The 15698-nt window shown below is 39.8% G+C and overlaps 2 protein-coding genes across 5 annotated transcripts in view; one reads left to right on the forward strand and one right to left on the reverse strand.

The window, feature by feature from the left end:
• Nucleotides 1–1800: 1800 nt before the first annotated feature.
• Nucleotides 1801–8956, reverse strand: p2ry2.1 (purinergic receptor P2Y2, tandem duplicate 1). 3 transcript variants are annotated; one of them, XM_012859414.3, is made up of 5 exons: nucleotides 8795–8956; nucleotides 4487–4831; nucleotides 3252–3420; nucleotides 2727–3072; nucleotides 1801–2645 (listed from the first exon to the last, which is right to left on the reverse strand). In XM_012859414.3, the coding sequence occupies exons 2-5, from the start codon at nucleotides 4812–4814 to the stop codon at nucleotides 2454–2456; spliced, it is 1035 nt and encodes a 344-aa protein (XP_012714868.2). In that variant the 5' UTR covers nucleotides 4815–4831; nucleotides 8795–8956; the 3' UTR covers nucleotides 1801–2453. The 3 variants fall into 3 exon arrangements, with proteins under 3 accessions (XP_012714868.2, XP_012714870.2, XP_012714869.2); XM_012859416.3 differs by lacking the exon at nucleotides 8795–8956 and adding an exon at nucleotides 6041–6123; XM_012859415.3 differs by lacking the exon at nucleotides 8795–8956 and adding an exon at nucleotides 5841–6010.
• A 1743-nt stretch (nucleotides 8957–10699) lies between these two features.
• Nucleotides 10700–15698, forward strand: part of LOC105923431 (F-BAR and double SH3 domains protein 2) — a 95042-nt gene continuing 90043 nt past the window's right edge. The window contains exon 1 of one of the 2 annotated variants that reach the window (XM_012859408.3): nucleotides 10700–11048. In XM_012859408.3, coding sequence (XP_012714862.2) covers nucleotides 11028–11048 — 21 coding nt within the window. In that variant the 5' untranslated portion in view covers nucleotides 10700–11027. The remainder of the gene's footprint in view (nucleotides 11049–15698) is intronic. The other variant, XM_012859409.3, reaches the window with a different exon arrangement.

Consider the following 15698-nt stretch of genomic DNA (forward strand, 5'->3'; position numbering starts at 1 on the left):
ACATATAAAGGAGCTTCTTGTATATTTTTGTATTATTTGAATGACATCGCAGCTGAAATGCTTATTACAGTTGACAAATATCCTTTTGGACCGTAGGCAAAAAAAAAAAAAAAAAAAACAACCGAACAAAATATTCAGAAAGACCACAATTTAAAGAGCAAAATATGTATATAGGTGTAAATATTGTAAATAAGGCTGAGAGCAAAAAAAGAGGGAACGTTCTTATTTTGATTTTATATTCTAACACACAACATGTATGAGGTGATTCAGGGGTGATCAGCTGCACTGCCCAGTGACAGGACTCTGTCGTTCATATAAGCTGAACTGCTGTCTGAAATGATTTCCTACCCTCCCTGCAGGGTTAAACGTATCAGTGTTTTTCCTCTGAACATGAGCTACACTCGCACCTTAGCTTTTGGAGCTCTTTGATAAACTAACAAACAGCAAATAATCCGAACCCTCCTGCAGGCTTTAGTTTACTTTTCTCATAGGTTTTCAATAGTGCACTATTATCGGATTTGCTTTCTTTACCATGTTCATATTGTGTCGTTAAGAGAAATATCATGATATATGTAGAGTACAGGACATTTATTATACCGAGCTGATGACTCCACATATTTGTTTCATCTGCTTTTATTCCGATGTCAGCATTAAATGTTTCCAAGCTAGGCAGCAAGGTAGAAAAACATCTCAGATTTTTAGTATTTATTTATATCGTGCTACATTTTATTATATCATCTATTTCTGTATGCTGTTTTTACTTTTGAAATAAAGTAGAGTTATATTTTAAACTGTGTTTTATTGTTGTTGATGATAAGAAATGATCTGTTTTTTTAATGTTTCTACATGTATGCATGTGAGACATGCTTGTTGTTAGTTTGTGTGTGAGAGAGACTTACTGAGAGGGGGAAAAAAATCACTTCTAACTGCTGCCCCCTAGTGGTTACTCCTCCACACTGCAAAAACTAATGGCATACTCATGCTCGACATTATCAAACTTTGGTACAAGTACCATTTAATGATACTTGGATTGCCGTTATAGAATTAATGTAGGTGTGTGTGTGTGTGTGTATATATATATATATATATATATATATATATATATAGCATAAAAGTATAATTTTTGCCAGTCATCTCATCAAGTTAGAGTGATATGTTCCAAGCCTTTGTTTCTTATAATTTTGATTATTTTGGCTTGCTGTTTATGAAAATCCAAATTTCAGTGTCTCAGACAATTTGAATACTGTGAAAAAGCTAATTATTGGAAACTCATGGTCTCACCCTATGCAGCTAATCAACTCAAACACCTGCAACAGGTTTCCTGAGCCTTTAAACAGTCTCTCACTACTCTGGGACAATAGGTTACACAATCATGGTGAAGACTGCTGACTGGTCAGATGTCCAGAAGACAGTCATCGACAACCTTCACAAGGACGGTAAACCGCAAAAGGTAATTGCTGAAGAAGCTGGTTGTTCACGGAGTTCTGTGCCCAACAATATTAACAGAAAATTAAGTGGAAGCTTGAAGTTGGGTAGGAAAAAGCTGTAGGCCCGGATTTGACCTGCATCATCCATGTGCGTTTGCGTCACGTAATTATGTCGGAGTTAAAGGCTGTCCGGATTAAGCACAGCAGCCCAAAGCTCCTTTCCTACTCACGAGGTAGTTCGTCTCTTAACTTGTCCTTGTATCCAGCCAGAGATTTTGTATTGTCTAAATTTTTTCACATCATAATCACCCACTTCAATGTATTTTCATACCTTGTTAAAATGCCTAATAAATAAAATATATCAAAAGTCACCTTATTAGTAAATAGAGGCTGCACAAGTGCATTTTATTTTCAGTATAAATCCAGATGTGCTCATAGGTTTGTTAGAGACCATTGGTGAACACACAGCATCATGAAGACCAAGGAACACAGCAGATGTGCAGCTTACAGCAGAAACCAAAAGTTACATTTCCAGCTTTTACCGTCTCAGAAAGCTCCCTTCAGTCCACCATCTGCATCATGCAGAAATGAGATGAGCAAACCTGCCAAATACCCATAGTAACTCTGCAGAAGTTGTCATGAACCTCTTGGAACTGAGTCACAATGAAAATCTGTGGAAAGATATGGACATTGATGATGCTCTCCATCCAAACATCCCAAGCTTAAGCTGTTTTGCAAAGATGAATTTGGAAAAACATTAGTGTCTAGAAGTGCAAAGCTGGTAAAGACGTACCCCAAAAAGACTTAATACTGTAACTGCAAAGAAGGGTCGTTCCACCAAGTGTGGACCCCATGGGGCTGAATACCAACACAACACTTTATTTTTATTTTTATTTGAATTAACTGGACAGTTATTCTAATAAAAAAACAAAAACTTATTCTTCATGAAGATGTTCCCGGTGTCAGAGCAGCTTAACAGGCTGTTTAGGATTTAGAGTCGAATTCGCTGGAATCTCAGACAGGGGATCAGAGTTTTGTTGTCAGGCACCGAGTCATTGTGGGTTTCAGTGAGGACAGTTTGGTCTTCTTGGTGAGATTGCTGCGAGCATCCTGCCCCGCCAGGAAGTAAAGGATGGGGTCCACGCAGCTGTTGGCGCTAGCCAATGGCCGCGTCACCTTGTAGGCCACGCTGGCAGACTCCAGCAAAGAGCAGCTGATCTGATGGACACACGATGCATATCAGAGTAGTTTTAACAACCCTGTAACGCAGTTCAAATCAGAACCAGGGGGTGGGCTTACCTGTGACGGATTGACCTGTCTCAGGTATCTAAATGAGTAGTACAGACTCCGGGTGAGGTGGAACGGCAGGAAGCACAGCATGAACGCTGCCAGCACAATAATAATCATCTTCACCGACTTCTGCTTGGACCGTTGGGCCGTTCGACCCCCTCCTCCACCTTCAGCCCCGTGGTCAGACCCCCAGTGGGGCTCCAGAAGCTTCCGGACCATGAGGCCGTAGCAAACCATCACCACCATGAAGGGCAGGGCAAACATCAGCACCGACACAACGGAGCTGTACACCAGGAAGTCGTCGAAAAGCTCCGGACTGGTGGTGTCGTAGCAGACTCGCTCTGTCTTTTGATCCCTGAGAGACAACACAGATAAATAGATAAAAAGCTGCAGAAGCACAAGCGGCAAACTGCAGATTTGTTGGCGAGTGGGCGGACGGTGCGTTCAGTTTTGACCCATTTAGGCACCAGAAGATGAGATGGCTAACCCTAACCCGTAGGCAGCACTTGTGAAAGAGCAATAGAGTTCGGTCACCTTGTTCTGGAGAAGTAGAGAACTGGAGCCTGGCAGAATAAGACGAAGGCCCACACCGCCACCGACACCAGCCTGGCCCGACGAGCACTGACCCAGCTGAGGGAGCGGACGGGGTGGCAGATACCGACGAACCGATGGAGACTGATGCAGCACAGGAACAATATAGAACCTGCCAAACAAACACATCATTTCAATTCCCACGCACATATTTTATTGAAATATTATGTGGTTAGTCATCACAAAGTTGATTATGAAGTAGTAGGAACATAATGTACAGCACACTGTTTAAAGGTGACCTGTTATGCTTCCTTTTTAACATTTAGGATAGGTCTGTGGGCGATACAAAACAAGTTCATTACATGTTTTGCACAAAATCATTCTCAGATAACGTGATTTCACCTCCCCCGTTTCACCTATTTTGAGCTCCTTTCAGAATGAGCTGTTTTTAGGGCTCTGGCGCTTTATGCACGTGAAAATGGCTGTAAACGAATGTTCGATGATACACCCGTGCATCGTTGACCCTGAATCAGGCCCAGAAACTGGAGAAGTGGAGCCTCCTGCACAATCAGCAAAGGTAGAGAAATAACACCAGAGTGTATTTGGGAGATTCTTTCACTCTGAGGAGTGGAAGAGCAGGTAAGACGATCTTGCATGTGCGCAGTTATTCCAAAACATTACTTGGGTATTTCTTACCTGCATTTCGTCCACTATATCTTTAAGTATACCTTCAAGCATTAATGCATATGTTGTGTATGTGATTTGTTCCAATAATAATTAGAACTTCAATGTAAGATGTAAGATTAAATTTTAGTGTGTTATAGTTTTACTTGGCTTGGGACACTTGGTGAGGAGCTGGACTCTGCTTTGCTGGGGTTGCCATGTGAGGGGCAGAGCCCGCTGATTGTGATGTCAAAATCAGGAGGATTTTTAAACGGCTCATTTTCTAAACACCAACAATACATTTAATTATTGCCAAAAAAAAACAGCTGGATGTTTTTTTTTTTTTTTAGCTCTTGGACTGTTTCTAGAAGCAGTAGAAACCCAAATGGAAGTACAAATAAATGCAAAAGTTGATTTTTCATAATACGTCACCTTTAAAATGATATATAAATAATTTATGGCATTCTTAATGGCATAGCATTATGCTATGGCATATAGTGAGGTGGCTTTCAAGATTAATCTGTGCAACACATTTCACATTTGTTTGCTGTATCAGAGGGGTGTGCAGCCCGTACCATACAAGTTGGCGTAAAACAGGAAGCGTATCAGCTTGCAGAACGGCTCACTGAAGGGCCAGTCGTTCTCGTCGGCGTAGTAGTAGATGAGGAAGGGCAGGGTAAAGATGTAGAGCGTGTCGCACATCGTCAGGTTGAACATGTAGATGGTGGAGGGCTTCCAGTGCTTGGTGCGGAACACGATCACAAAGAGAGCCGTGGCGTTCAATGCCAGGCCAACGACAAAGACCAGAGCATAGCTGACGGGAAGGAGAATGAACTTAAAGTTTTCGTTAAACACACAGCTGTTGTTGGTATGGTTGGTCATGCTGAGGTCAGAGTGGGCCATGTTGATGGTGAGAGCACCTATAGGGGAAGAGGGAAAGTGGATATCTGTGAGTTTTATTTAATATTCCACCGATATTCAAACAGCTGGAGTCTGTCCCTGAATATGGAGCGTTGCCATGTCCACATTTAGGGGGTTGCATACTTGGGAAGACATAGTCTACGTAGTCCGGGTTCCTATGAAGGATACAGCCTCTGAATTTGGACACAGCAGGTGTTTCAGGATGCTGATTTGGTCAATCTACAGCAGCACAGTTCAGAACACAGCATTCAGAAGGATGGTCAAAGTTATTCGGTGCTGCTAGCGTCATGTGATTGTTTCTGAGTGGGTGTTAGAATTAATGAGGGAAAACTATAATGGCATAGAGAACAGGGAAACAAAACAATATTATCCATCCATCCATCCATCCATCCATCCATCCATCCATCCATCCATTTTCTGACCCGCTTTATTCCTCATGGGGTCGCGGGGGAAAACAATATCATAAGTACTGAAAATGCATTAAAACCCATTAATGTTTTTCCTGAGTGAGCGCAAGCGTTCGTAGATTGCAAGGTGTAGGTTTTACAGCTCCTACACAAAAATAAATATAAGACCTTTCTTTACTTATTTACTGATTCACACCGTTTACAGTGTTGCGACACGATGTTTACCCCGTTCCCGTGCAGATTATCGACCCCCATCTTCACACACTCCATGCCAAAGTTTTTCTGAAAGCTTACAGCTGTGTGCAGAACAGAGCAATAACTTTCTAACTCAAACCAGACTCCATCTCAGAGCTGTTTGCAGATTTTCTCTCTTCCAAGCTGCACCGTTGCCTCACACAGCCTCGGGTTGGTGTGTCGGCTCACTGGCAAGCTCAAATCAGTCATACATTAACACAAACACAACTTATTTATGCAAATCTAAGAGCAAATCTGAGAGCAAGCTTCACCAGCCTCTCGGGTGAACATAAATGTCACATTTTATTTCTCTCTTTCGATTTTCTTTGCAAAAACAGAGGCTCCTATCACTTTCCGAGGTACTCACCCCTTGCATGTTCCTCCCTGTAACTGCAGAACGTCGGCTTTCTCAGATAAAGGTCGAGAGACCCAGACAGTTTTGAAAAATCATGCTAGTTCACCTAACCATCAGCGCATGTGGCTGTGGAGCAACATCCTGTTAGATTTCTGTTGAGGCGGCTCCTCACAAACATCCATAAAACTGATGAAATGGAGGAGGATACTCACATTGCGTTAGCGTTTTAACGCTGCCTCTCCCAAGCAGCGTGTCTACTCTTCAGGGTGGCGTTTTTGGCTGTGTGCTTTTGTAGGAACTTTGGGTTGGTAAAAAAAAAAAAAAAAAAGCGTTGAGGTGTGTTCGAGTCTGACAAGCTGCAGCCTGCATGCTTTACCCTGAGGGCTCAGATACTGTCCATTTTTTCAAAAAGACCGAAGCCACCAGCCTAAACTGTTTAAATGTTTGATCTAGATGCATAAAATTCCACAAAGCTTTCAAATTTGCTGTCAAGTTTATTGTTAAATAAGTAATTCTGCTATATATCCTCACTAAGACTAAGAAAGTAGAGCATATTATTCCAGTTCTAAAGTCCTTACACTGGCTCCCTGAGACTTCCAGACAAACTTCCAGAAAACTGTAAAAGTGCTGAAAGCCTGAGTTCCTTTAAATCAAGATTAAAAAACACATTTGTTTAGGATTGCTTTTGACTGTTCTAGTTAAACATCATTAATTTAAGTTTGTAGTCCAACTGTTTTTAAAATCATTAAAATTTGCTTTTAGTTAAAATTTTCCTGTGTTTTATTTTCTTACAAATTTTCTACATTTTATTCCAATAGTTTTTGGTTTGAATTTATTCTGTTTTATTTTCCTATGTTTTAATCGCATGTAAAGCACTTTGTGTTGTCCTTGTGCTGACATGTGCTGTACAAATACATCTGCCCTGCCTTGCCTATACGCAGAAGTAGGAATACAAGTTATTCCTCCTCAGCCTAACAGTAATTTTTAAACGAACATAGACAAATGACAATTTAGACAGCTGGATACAAGAAAAATATACAACATAAAAATACATATGTACTTGTGTATTATATATATAAAATACTTAATGTAAGAATTTATAGGCGGTATAAGAACAAATAGCATGCACAAAATGTAACAAATGTTGTTTTTTAAAAAGTGAAATATGAACATTTATTTTTGTCATGCCACTATTCAAGAAGTCAGCATGGGAGCTTTTTATGTGTTTTTCCTTCCACATAACAATTTTTGCAACCCACGTTTATTGCTTATTGTTTTTTTTTTTTTTGTATTTCTTCTTAAAAAGATAATTGGTTGAAAAGGTAATATACGAAAAAGGTTGCATCATGACTTTTGCGAAAAGATCTTTTAAAAACAGTATTTATAGACACAAAGCAAAACTTTATAGGAATTGTCTGGGGTTGATTAAAATAAAAATCATCTAATTTTAAAGTGAGTGTTTTGCATTGAACTCTGTGGCATAAAAAAAAGTAGGAAAGTGTGTTAACTGATTTTTTCCCCCCTCCTGTTGAGACAGTGTTTCTTGGTTTGGGAACTGTTTATTTTCCTTTACGTGGCCCCACATTTGTAGGGAAGATGAATTTGTGTGTCGAGGACCAGAGTTGGGTGTGTGGGATGGGCCCAGGAAAAACTTGACCGAATCCTCTTTTTCTGCAGCTTGTTCTGCCACTGATTCTTGTTTGGTGTCGTTTATCTGATTGGATGACTAAAGGTTCGAAGTAACAACTTTTGTCTGCAAGTTTACAATCTTACAGTTTACACTTTCTCTTATGCTGGTTGCCTGTTTGGTCACACACTGCTGTGGGAGGGTTCTTCAGCCAGCATCTGTTTCAAGTCAGGTAGTGTCGTTGTGCTCGTAACTCTGACTCAAACAGCAAATCCACGCTGTGATGAAGCAGAGTACAGAACTGCAGGCAGGCCATTGCATGCGCTCCACTCCCATATATTGCAGGGAGTCTGATGAACCATGCTGTGTGGGTAGATGTGTCAACAATTTGGACAGAATCAATTCCCTGAACATATGACCTTGCCGCTGGTCACAGAATCTTGAAAATGTAGGTGGTATCATCATGCATCATCACACTGTCTTTACCAATAGCTGTTTGATATTGGCATTGATCATTTTATCTAGGTCTTCAATGGCATTACCCACATCATCATTGCATGTTCCTCACAAATCTGGCAGTATCAAATATGGCAGTATTTTTGGGAATATAAACAGGCTTTTCAACAGTAAAGATGTATTAGCAAGAACATTGTGACAACAATGATAAAACCAACCAAATACAAATATATATATATATATATATATATATATATATATATATATATATATATATATATATATATATATATGGTTGGTTATATCATTGCTGTCACAAAGTATTACAGTTATATTGCTTAGACATTGCATTCTATCTTTTTTTAGCTGATAACTGATACCTTTCCAACTATAAAACTAAGTTACAGTGGATGTATTTAGTGTTAAATGAAGGAACCTCAATCAATCAGAGCCAAAACCACTTTTTTTCACCTGAGCCCTGATGGTAAGAAAGGTTATCATCCCTGATCTATAGCTTATAAAGTCGAACAATGTCAGTATTTCCAACATTTAAAATACAGGACTCTCAAAGTTACGTGGCCGACCAATGTCAAAACATTTTAACCAACACAACCAGATTTTTCATTTAATGTTTTCTAAAACTGATGAATTTTTGGAAGCCAGGTCAGGAAGAAAAAACTGTGGGCCGCACTTTTTGTATTCCAACAAGTGATGTGGTGTACTCATCCCCTAGGTGCTCTCTTAATTCCAACAAGAATTTGTCCGCCCTCGATGTGGTCCGTAAAAATGTTTCCGGAGAACCTTGCGTTCACTGGGAAACAAACAAGCTTTGGAAAAGGAGAAACTGTTCCCAGAATGTACCTTAAAGAGGCAGTTTTCTTACCTTAATTTGGCCAAAGTAAAGAAACCATACATCAAAATAATCCTCTCAGGATCCTCGGAGAAAACATTATTATCCAGAAATGAATGTCATCCATTTTATTCCCACACTTAAGCACTAACTGGGAGTGTGCTCGGCTTCAACGAATAGCCTCGTGTGGGTACTTGTGAGGTGTTATATTGAAAAGAAAGGTGAGAAGAGGTGCTTAATGTCTTACCTCCTCCAGAAACTCTTTGTATTAATCATTAGCTGTCCCCTTAACCTTACATGTACGTCACCGTGAGGGGGCAAGAAATAAAATCTCTGCCCTTGCAGGCACCTTGCCCTTTTCCTTTGCTGGCCAGCATTATCATACCAGAGGAATTATACTAATTGTTCAAATAATTTGATAATATTTACCTTTCTGAGTATTCTTTAAACACATCGATTCGGAAAAACTTTTACTGAAAACAATTTGCTTTGGTGGAGGTGAAAAGTTTCTCAGAAGCAGAAGTATAAAAGTGCGGTTCCTTCCATTACTGCCAACACCTTGATGTGTTTGGATCGTTTCTTTCGCCAAACTTTGTGCAGGGTGCTTTTTAAGGTGAAGTGAACGTGGTGGGAAGAGAGGAAGTAGGGTTCAAACTGTACTGGGACAGACACAAGTAATTCCAATTATACGAAATATAAGCGAGAGACAATTTAAAAATAAGAACTGTTTACTTTTGTATTGCTTTAGATTGTCTTTGGTCCTTTTATTTGCAAAGCAACACCGCCTTGCATGCAGGCAAGTATGTGTCGATTTACAAAATAAATTTTAGATGGGAATTTTTAAGGTACTCAGAAGGCCCAGTTCACTTCCATTAATTTTAACCCTTTTTATGGCCTTACCTTGACCCTAACTCTAACCTTTACCAGTACATACCTTACCGCAAACCATAATTGACACGTCAGTCTGAAACCCTCATTTTGCATAGTAAAATATGTTCTCTCTCTCCTATTTATTTGACCGTGTTGCTTTTGACTGGAAGTATGTTAACATTTATGAATGCTTCAATCAGAGCCACAACTTCAATTTATTAGAGAAATTGTGGGGGAAAGTAAAGGTTAGGGTGGTGGCTTAGAGGTCATCCAATGCATCACCTGGGAAAATTGGTCAATATACCCGTGGAAACAGGCGAAAAGCTCGTCAACGATTATTAAAAGCGTTCAGTTACTGGAATGCCAATAATGGTTTTAATTGTGATTCTTTTCTTACAGGCTGTTAAATCAACTTTACCCCCCAATAAATTGCAGCATAAAATATTTAACAACACCGTACTGCTCTCTAAAACCTGAGGTGTCTCTATTTTCAGAAACTTTATTTAAACTTGGAAATGTGGCGAGCTAAACAGATACAGACCAGTTCTTTCATGGCCAACGATGTTGCTTCGTCCTCACACTGGAGAACAAGAGGTTTTTATTTTTTTTATTTTTAGCCTTGTATCATATTATATATATTTCATATTAATTTTAATATGTTATGAAGAGGTAAGAGCCCTTTTCATTGCGCTTTCGAAGACGATCGATTTTTCTTCGATCGACTGCGGTTTCTTGTTGCCATGCAGCTTCCGTCTCTCGCCTTTTCTTCTTGATCATGCTGGTGGCCATTCGCGAAAAACAAAAAAAAAAACAAACAACCAATAAAACAACCAATACTTTAGTAGGATAAACCCCGACCAAATATCCATTAGTCACCTCGCCTTTAAATACCTTTGCAGGCGCGTTCATCGAGGCCGTGGAGAAACAAAAAAACCGAAGCTTGGTGTTTTTTTTTGTTTGTTTTTTTTTTTTTTGCTCCATGGTGTACACCACCCTCATCCACGCGGTGGCGCCGTTGAGTCGAGTTTAGCTGTCTGAATTCCCCCCTCTCTTCACTCCGGGCTTTCTTTCTCTGCTGCCTACAGCGGTCCAGTCCACGCTACCTCGTAGTGGCGGCGAGCAGCACGATCCTCGCAGCTTCGGCTCTCAATAAAACTGGCCATTTATCATCAATCATGGCCGCCAGCGTGCAGCTTTAACTCCCCGTCTTCTCCTCCCTGACGACTTTTGAGAGGAGAAGAGGGGGGGAGGAAGAGGACGGGGGGGAGATCTGTTTGCGAAGAAGACTGGATATAAATTCCTAGTTTCGCACGGATTCTTTTTTTAGGGGAGTGTTTTCCTCTTGGAATTACGGCACATCTCGCAACTGAGACACCATCCATGTCAGATCTCCAAAATGCAGCCGCCGCCGAGGAAGGTGAGTGCTCTCCGGGGTCCGTTATGTGTGAATGTGTGTGTGTGTGTGTGTGTTTGGAGCTGGCTGCACACACAATGACAGACACATAACGGCGTTGTTAACCTCGGGTGGAGGTCCACGCACCGAAAGGCGTTTTGGAGACGCAAGGTTAAGGGCATCAGACGCGACGTGCCGCTAGCATGGCGAGTCGCGGGAACCTTTGTTGACACGAGCGAGCATCTGTCCAGCCGTCAAAACGTCACGCGGCCGTTAGCTGCAGGGCGCTATGAGGTGGGCTTTCGCTGGAAGATGTTGTTTTGCTTTTATAAAATATTTTATTTTATTATTTTTTTTTTGACAAAGCGGCAGACTGTCGTTGTTTACAGGAACACCTTTGTCGTTTAGACGGCGATAACGTGACTTTAAATTGGTTGTTTATTGGCTGACGTTCACGTGCACGGCTCCAGCTAAACCAGCAGTATTGTTATTTATTTATTTATTTATTTATTTATTTATTTATTTTCTGCAATTTTTTTTTTGGAAGCTGTCAGATTTGTGACAGCTTTTGTTTCCAGACAGCAACAACAGCTCCCGTCCAATGTAATGCATTGTTGTTGTTTTTTTTTATTTATGTAAATGAAAGAGAGCTGAGCTGGTCTGCTGCTGCTGCTGCTCCTGGTGCTGCTGCTGGCTTATTACTGATCTGTGTCTGGGCTCTGGAGCACAGCACAGTCCCCCACAGCTCCCTGGATGGCCTGTCTAATTTGAAGAGTGAAGGAAGCTGAGACCGGATGTCAGACAAGGAGCTTAAACACATGCGTTTGGAGTGGAATGGGGTTGTTGTTTCTCACAAGTTATAATAAGGTCCTCTGCGTCCTTCAGGGTGGGGGGGCAGGTTCAGCGAATGCACCCCTCCAAAACAAAAGCCACAAGGCTTTTCCAGAGACAGGACATGCCATCCAGTGCCTTCCGGTACAGTCGGGCTGAAATCCAGATTTAATTGCAGATACTCCAGTTCCATCTGGTTGTTTTGTTTATTAGATTCTACCAGTGAGTAAAAAAAAAAAAAGTCTGTATTTAATCTTGGCTTCTGTGCCCTCCCTTGTCCCGAGTAAGCACGGGGCGACAGTGGAGAGGAACGGCTCCCTTTGAACTGGGCTTCAGATGAGCGGCCAGCGTTTTTTGGCCACTGGTGACAAAGAGTGAGTTTTATAGGAAAGAAAAAAGAAGATTCTGCAAAGTTCACGGGGTCAACGACTCCGTCAAGGAAAGAGACCGGGCCGCTAAACGGCGGAAGCTCTGGGCTAGGAGCAGGGGAAGAAAAACAAGAAGGACGCAAGTCGTTAAAGGCAGCAACAGCTTTGATAAAGGGTTGTTTTTTTTTTTTTCAATAATCAAAAACAAATACTCAATAACTGGGCTTGGAGTAATTTCTGATACTAAGAAAACATTAAGCGGGTCCAGACAGTGAATGTGCAGCCATAAGTGTGAAGAGAGTGAGAGAGTATTGACAGCAGAGGGGAGAAAGTTGGTCATTAAGTCGTCTAGTAGCCTCTGCCTGTAACTGCTTAACTATAGGGACAACCTAAGCCACTTAACTTTAAGCTTAAGTAGACAGGGTGTCTGACCCAGACAGAGACTAACAGCTGGTTCTTCTTGAAAACAGGGTGATAACCAAAAGACCCCGTTCCACATTCTGGCACGAGGTCCTCGAATGGTCAAATGTACTTGTGCAGCGCCTTTTTTAAGTCCGACGACCACAAAGCTCTTTACGCTACGGTCACAACCATTAACCCATTCACACACAGACGGTGGTGAGCCGTGTCAGTAGCCACAGCTGCCCTGGGACAGAAGCAAGGCGGCCATACACCGTCCGGTGTCTTGGACCCAACGACTGAGACGGTTGGAGCAGGGGACAGTGGCGCCTCCAGAAACCTTTCGTAGGGGTGGCCGAATGGGGCCATTTAAAAGCTTGGGGTGGCACACTGAAACTAAAAGCCATAATTTCAGGATTTTATTCTACTGTTGTAGTAACGCTGCCTGTAGAAAACTATTTTAAAGACTTAAGTAAACGCCTACTAACATCTTTTGTTTTATTGTTTGATTTTTAATGTCACTAATGATCTAATATGCATAGACCAATGACAGTGCAGTTAACATTTTGAGTTGAAAAACAATCCCTTGTTATTGCGTAATTATATTAGGAATTAGGTGTACATTTATTAATTTCTTCAAAAACAAAACAATTAGTAGGGGAAAGTAGATACTGGCAGATCTAAAAGCGCAGAAATAAAAGCGCAATAGAAGGTCAAGAAGGGCGACTGCCTTGCTGGCTGTGCATAATCAGATTAAATGCTAAATTGCTACTACAATTTACACTGGCCAGTTCGGTGGCATCGGGGGGCCATGGCCACCCCTGGCCACCCCCTGGTAGCGCCACTGGCAGGGGATCGAACCAGCAACCCGCCAGTTACAGGGCGAACTGCCCAACTCCTGCACCACCGACCACGTTCCTTGTTTCCCTGTTGGTATCAGGTTAAGCTTACATACAGCCTTCTCAGTTCACTACAAACTGTGTTCAGTGACAAAAGTGCATAAATAATACGCTGAATAAGCCAGAGAGGTTGACTCTATCTTCTCAGGTAAAAAGATAGTCAGTTTGTTTGGATGAGAGCTAATGGGAGAGAGTCAAAAATGGATTTCCATCATAACCAGCGTGATCATACATGTTAAAATGATGCAACAATGCGTCAAAATGATGATTTCATAATCCCCCCCCTTTTAAAAAAAAACAAACAAAAAAAAAACAGGATTGGCTGAAAAGAGTAAAAAGTGACAGAAGTAAAGACACATGTCTAGACAAGGGACGTTGATTGGAGGTGTGCGTCTCGCTGCTGTTTGATACACGGAGCCTTACAGCGGACGCATGGGAAGCAGTGCTCCCCTGTGGGCGCATGTGCAGATGTCTTTTAATTATCACATATCGCCTCCACCCCCTGTGCTCCATGGCTTTTCTAACATGTCACGTCATGCGCGCCAAACTCACCCGCTTCACCGCCGTCTCGCATAATTGAGGCCGCGGCGAGCGGAGGCCACTCTCTCTCTCTCCGCTGTCATTTTGATTCGTTTAAATGTGAAATCAACACAAAGAATCAACCCAAATTAGCCAAATAATACCAACACTTTTTTTTAAACAGTCTGCCAAAGTGGCTTTTACACCAGGCAGAGGCGCTGGGGCCGCCAGCGCCACGGCCAAAACCTATCAGTGTTTGCTTGTGTTTCCTCCCTCCCACAGCGACACATCCAGCCCCTTAAGTGTTCTGTCTGCGTCTCAGCCCATCTGCTAACAAACTGAGCCCGTTTGAGCCCCATATATTAGCTTGATGAGGCTTAAAATACACATGCCTGCCTCTGGGTTAACACCGACCATTAAAATAACACTGCCTGTGGAATGCAGAGGTGGGATATATATATATATATATATATATATATATATATATATATATATATATATATATATATTATATATATATATAGATATAGATAGATAGATATCTATATAGATAGATAGATAGATATCTATATATCTATATAGATAGATATCTATATAGATATAGATAGATAGATATCTATATAGATAGATAGATAGATATCTATATAGATAGATAGATATCTATCTATATATATATAGATAGATATCTATATAGATAGATAGATAGATATCTATATAGATAGATAGATAGATAGATATCTATCTATATATATAGATAGATATCTATATAGATAAGATAGATAATATCTATATATATATATATATATATATATAATATCTAATATATATATATATATATATATATATATAGAGAGAGAGAGATAGATATCTATATAGATAGATAGATATCTATCTATATAGATAGATATCTATATAGATAGATAGATAGATATATATATATATATATATATATATATATATATATATATATATATATATATATATAGACAGATAGATAGATAGATAGATATCTATATATCTATATAGATAGATATCTATATAGATATAGATAGATAGATATCTATATAGATAGATAGATAGATATCTATATATCTATATAGATAGATATCTATATAGATTATAGATAGATAGATATCTATATAGATAGATAGATAGATATCTATATAGATAGATAGATATCTATCTATATATATATAGATAGATATCTATATAGATAGATAGATAGATATCTATATAGATAGATAGATAGATAGATATCTATCTATATATATAGATAGATATCTATATAGATAGATAGATAGATATCTATATATATATATATATATATATATATATATATATATATATATATATATATATATAGAGAGAGAGATAGATATATCTATATAGATTAGGATATCTATCTCTATATAGATAGATATCTATATAGATAGATAGATAGATATATAGATATATATATATATATATATATATATATATATATATATAGATATATAGATAGATAGATAGATAGATAGATAGATAGATAGATATTACATACAGTGGGGCAAAAAAAGTACTTAGTCAGCCACCTTTTGTGCAAGTTCTCCTACTTAGAGAGAGGAGAGGTCACTTCAAACTATTAGAACTATTAGACCAAATGAGAAGACAAAAAATCA

Source organism: Fundulus heteroclitus, chromosome 18, assembly GCF_011125445.2.
Source record: "Fundulus heteroclitus isolate FHET01 chromosome 18, MU-UCD_Fhet_4.1, whole genome shotgun sequence".
NCBI lineage: Eukaryota > Metazoa > Chordata > Actinopteri > Cyprinodontiformes > Fundulidae > Fundulus > Fundulus heteroclitus.

What these genes read in the sequence shown, in the direction of transcription:
- p2ry2.1 (XM_012859414.3), bottom strand. Translation starts at nt 4,814, where the DNA reads ATGGCCCACTCTGACCTCAGCATGACCAACCATACCAACAACAGCTGT. An exon ending in CTCTACTTCTCCAGAACAAG is followed by an intron (nt 3,073 to 3,251) that starts GTGACCGAACTC and finishes GTTGTCTCTCAG; the next exon opens with GGATCAAAAGACAGAGCGAG. An exon ending in GACAGGTCAATCCGTCACAG is followed by an intron (nt 2,646 to 2,726) that starts GTAAGCCCACCC and finishes TGTGTCCATCAG; the next exon opens with ATCAGCTGCTCTTTGCTGGA.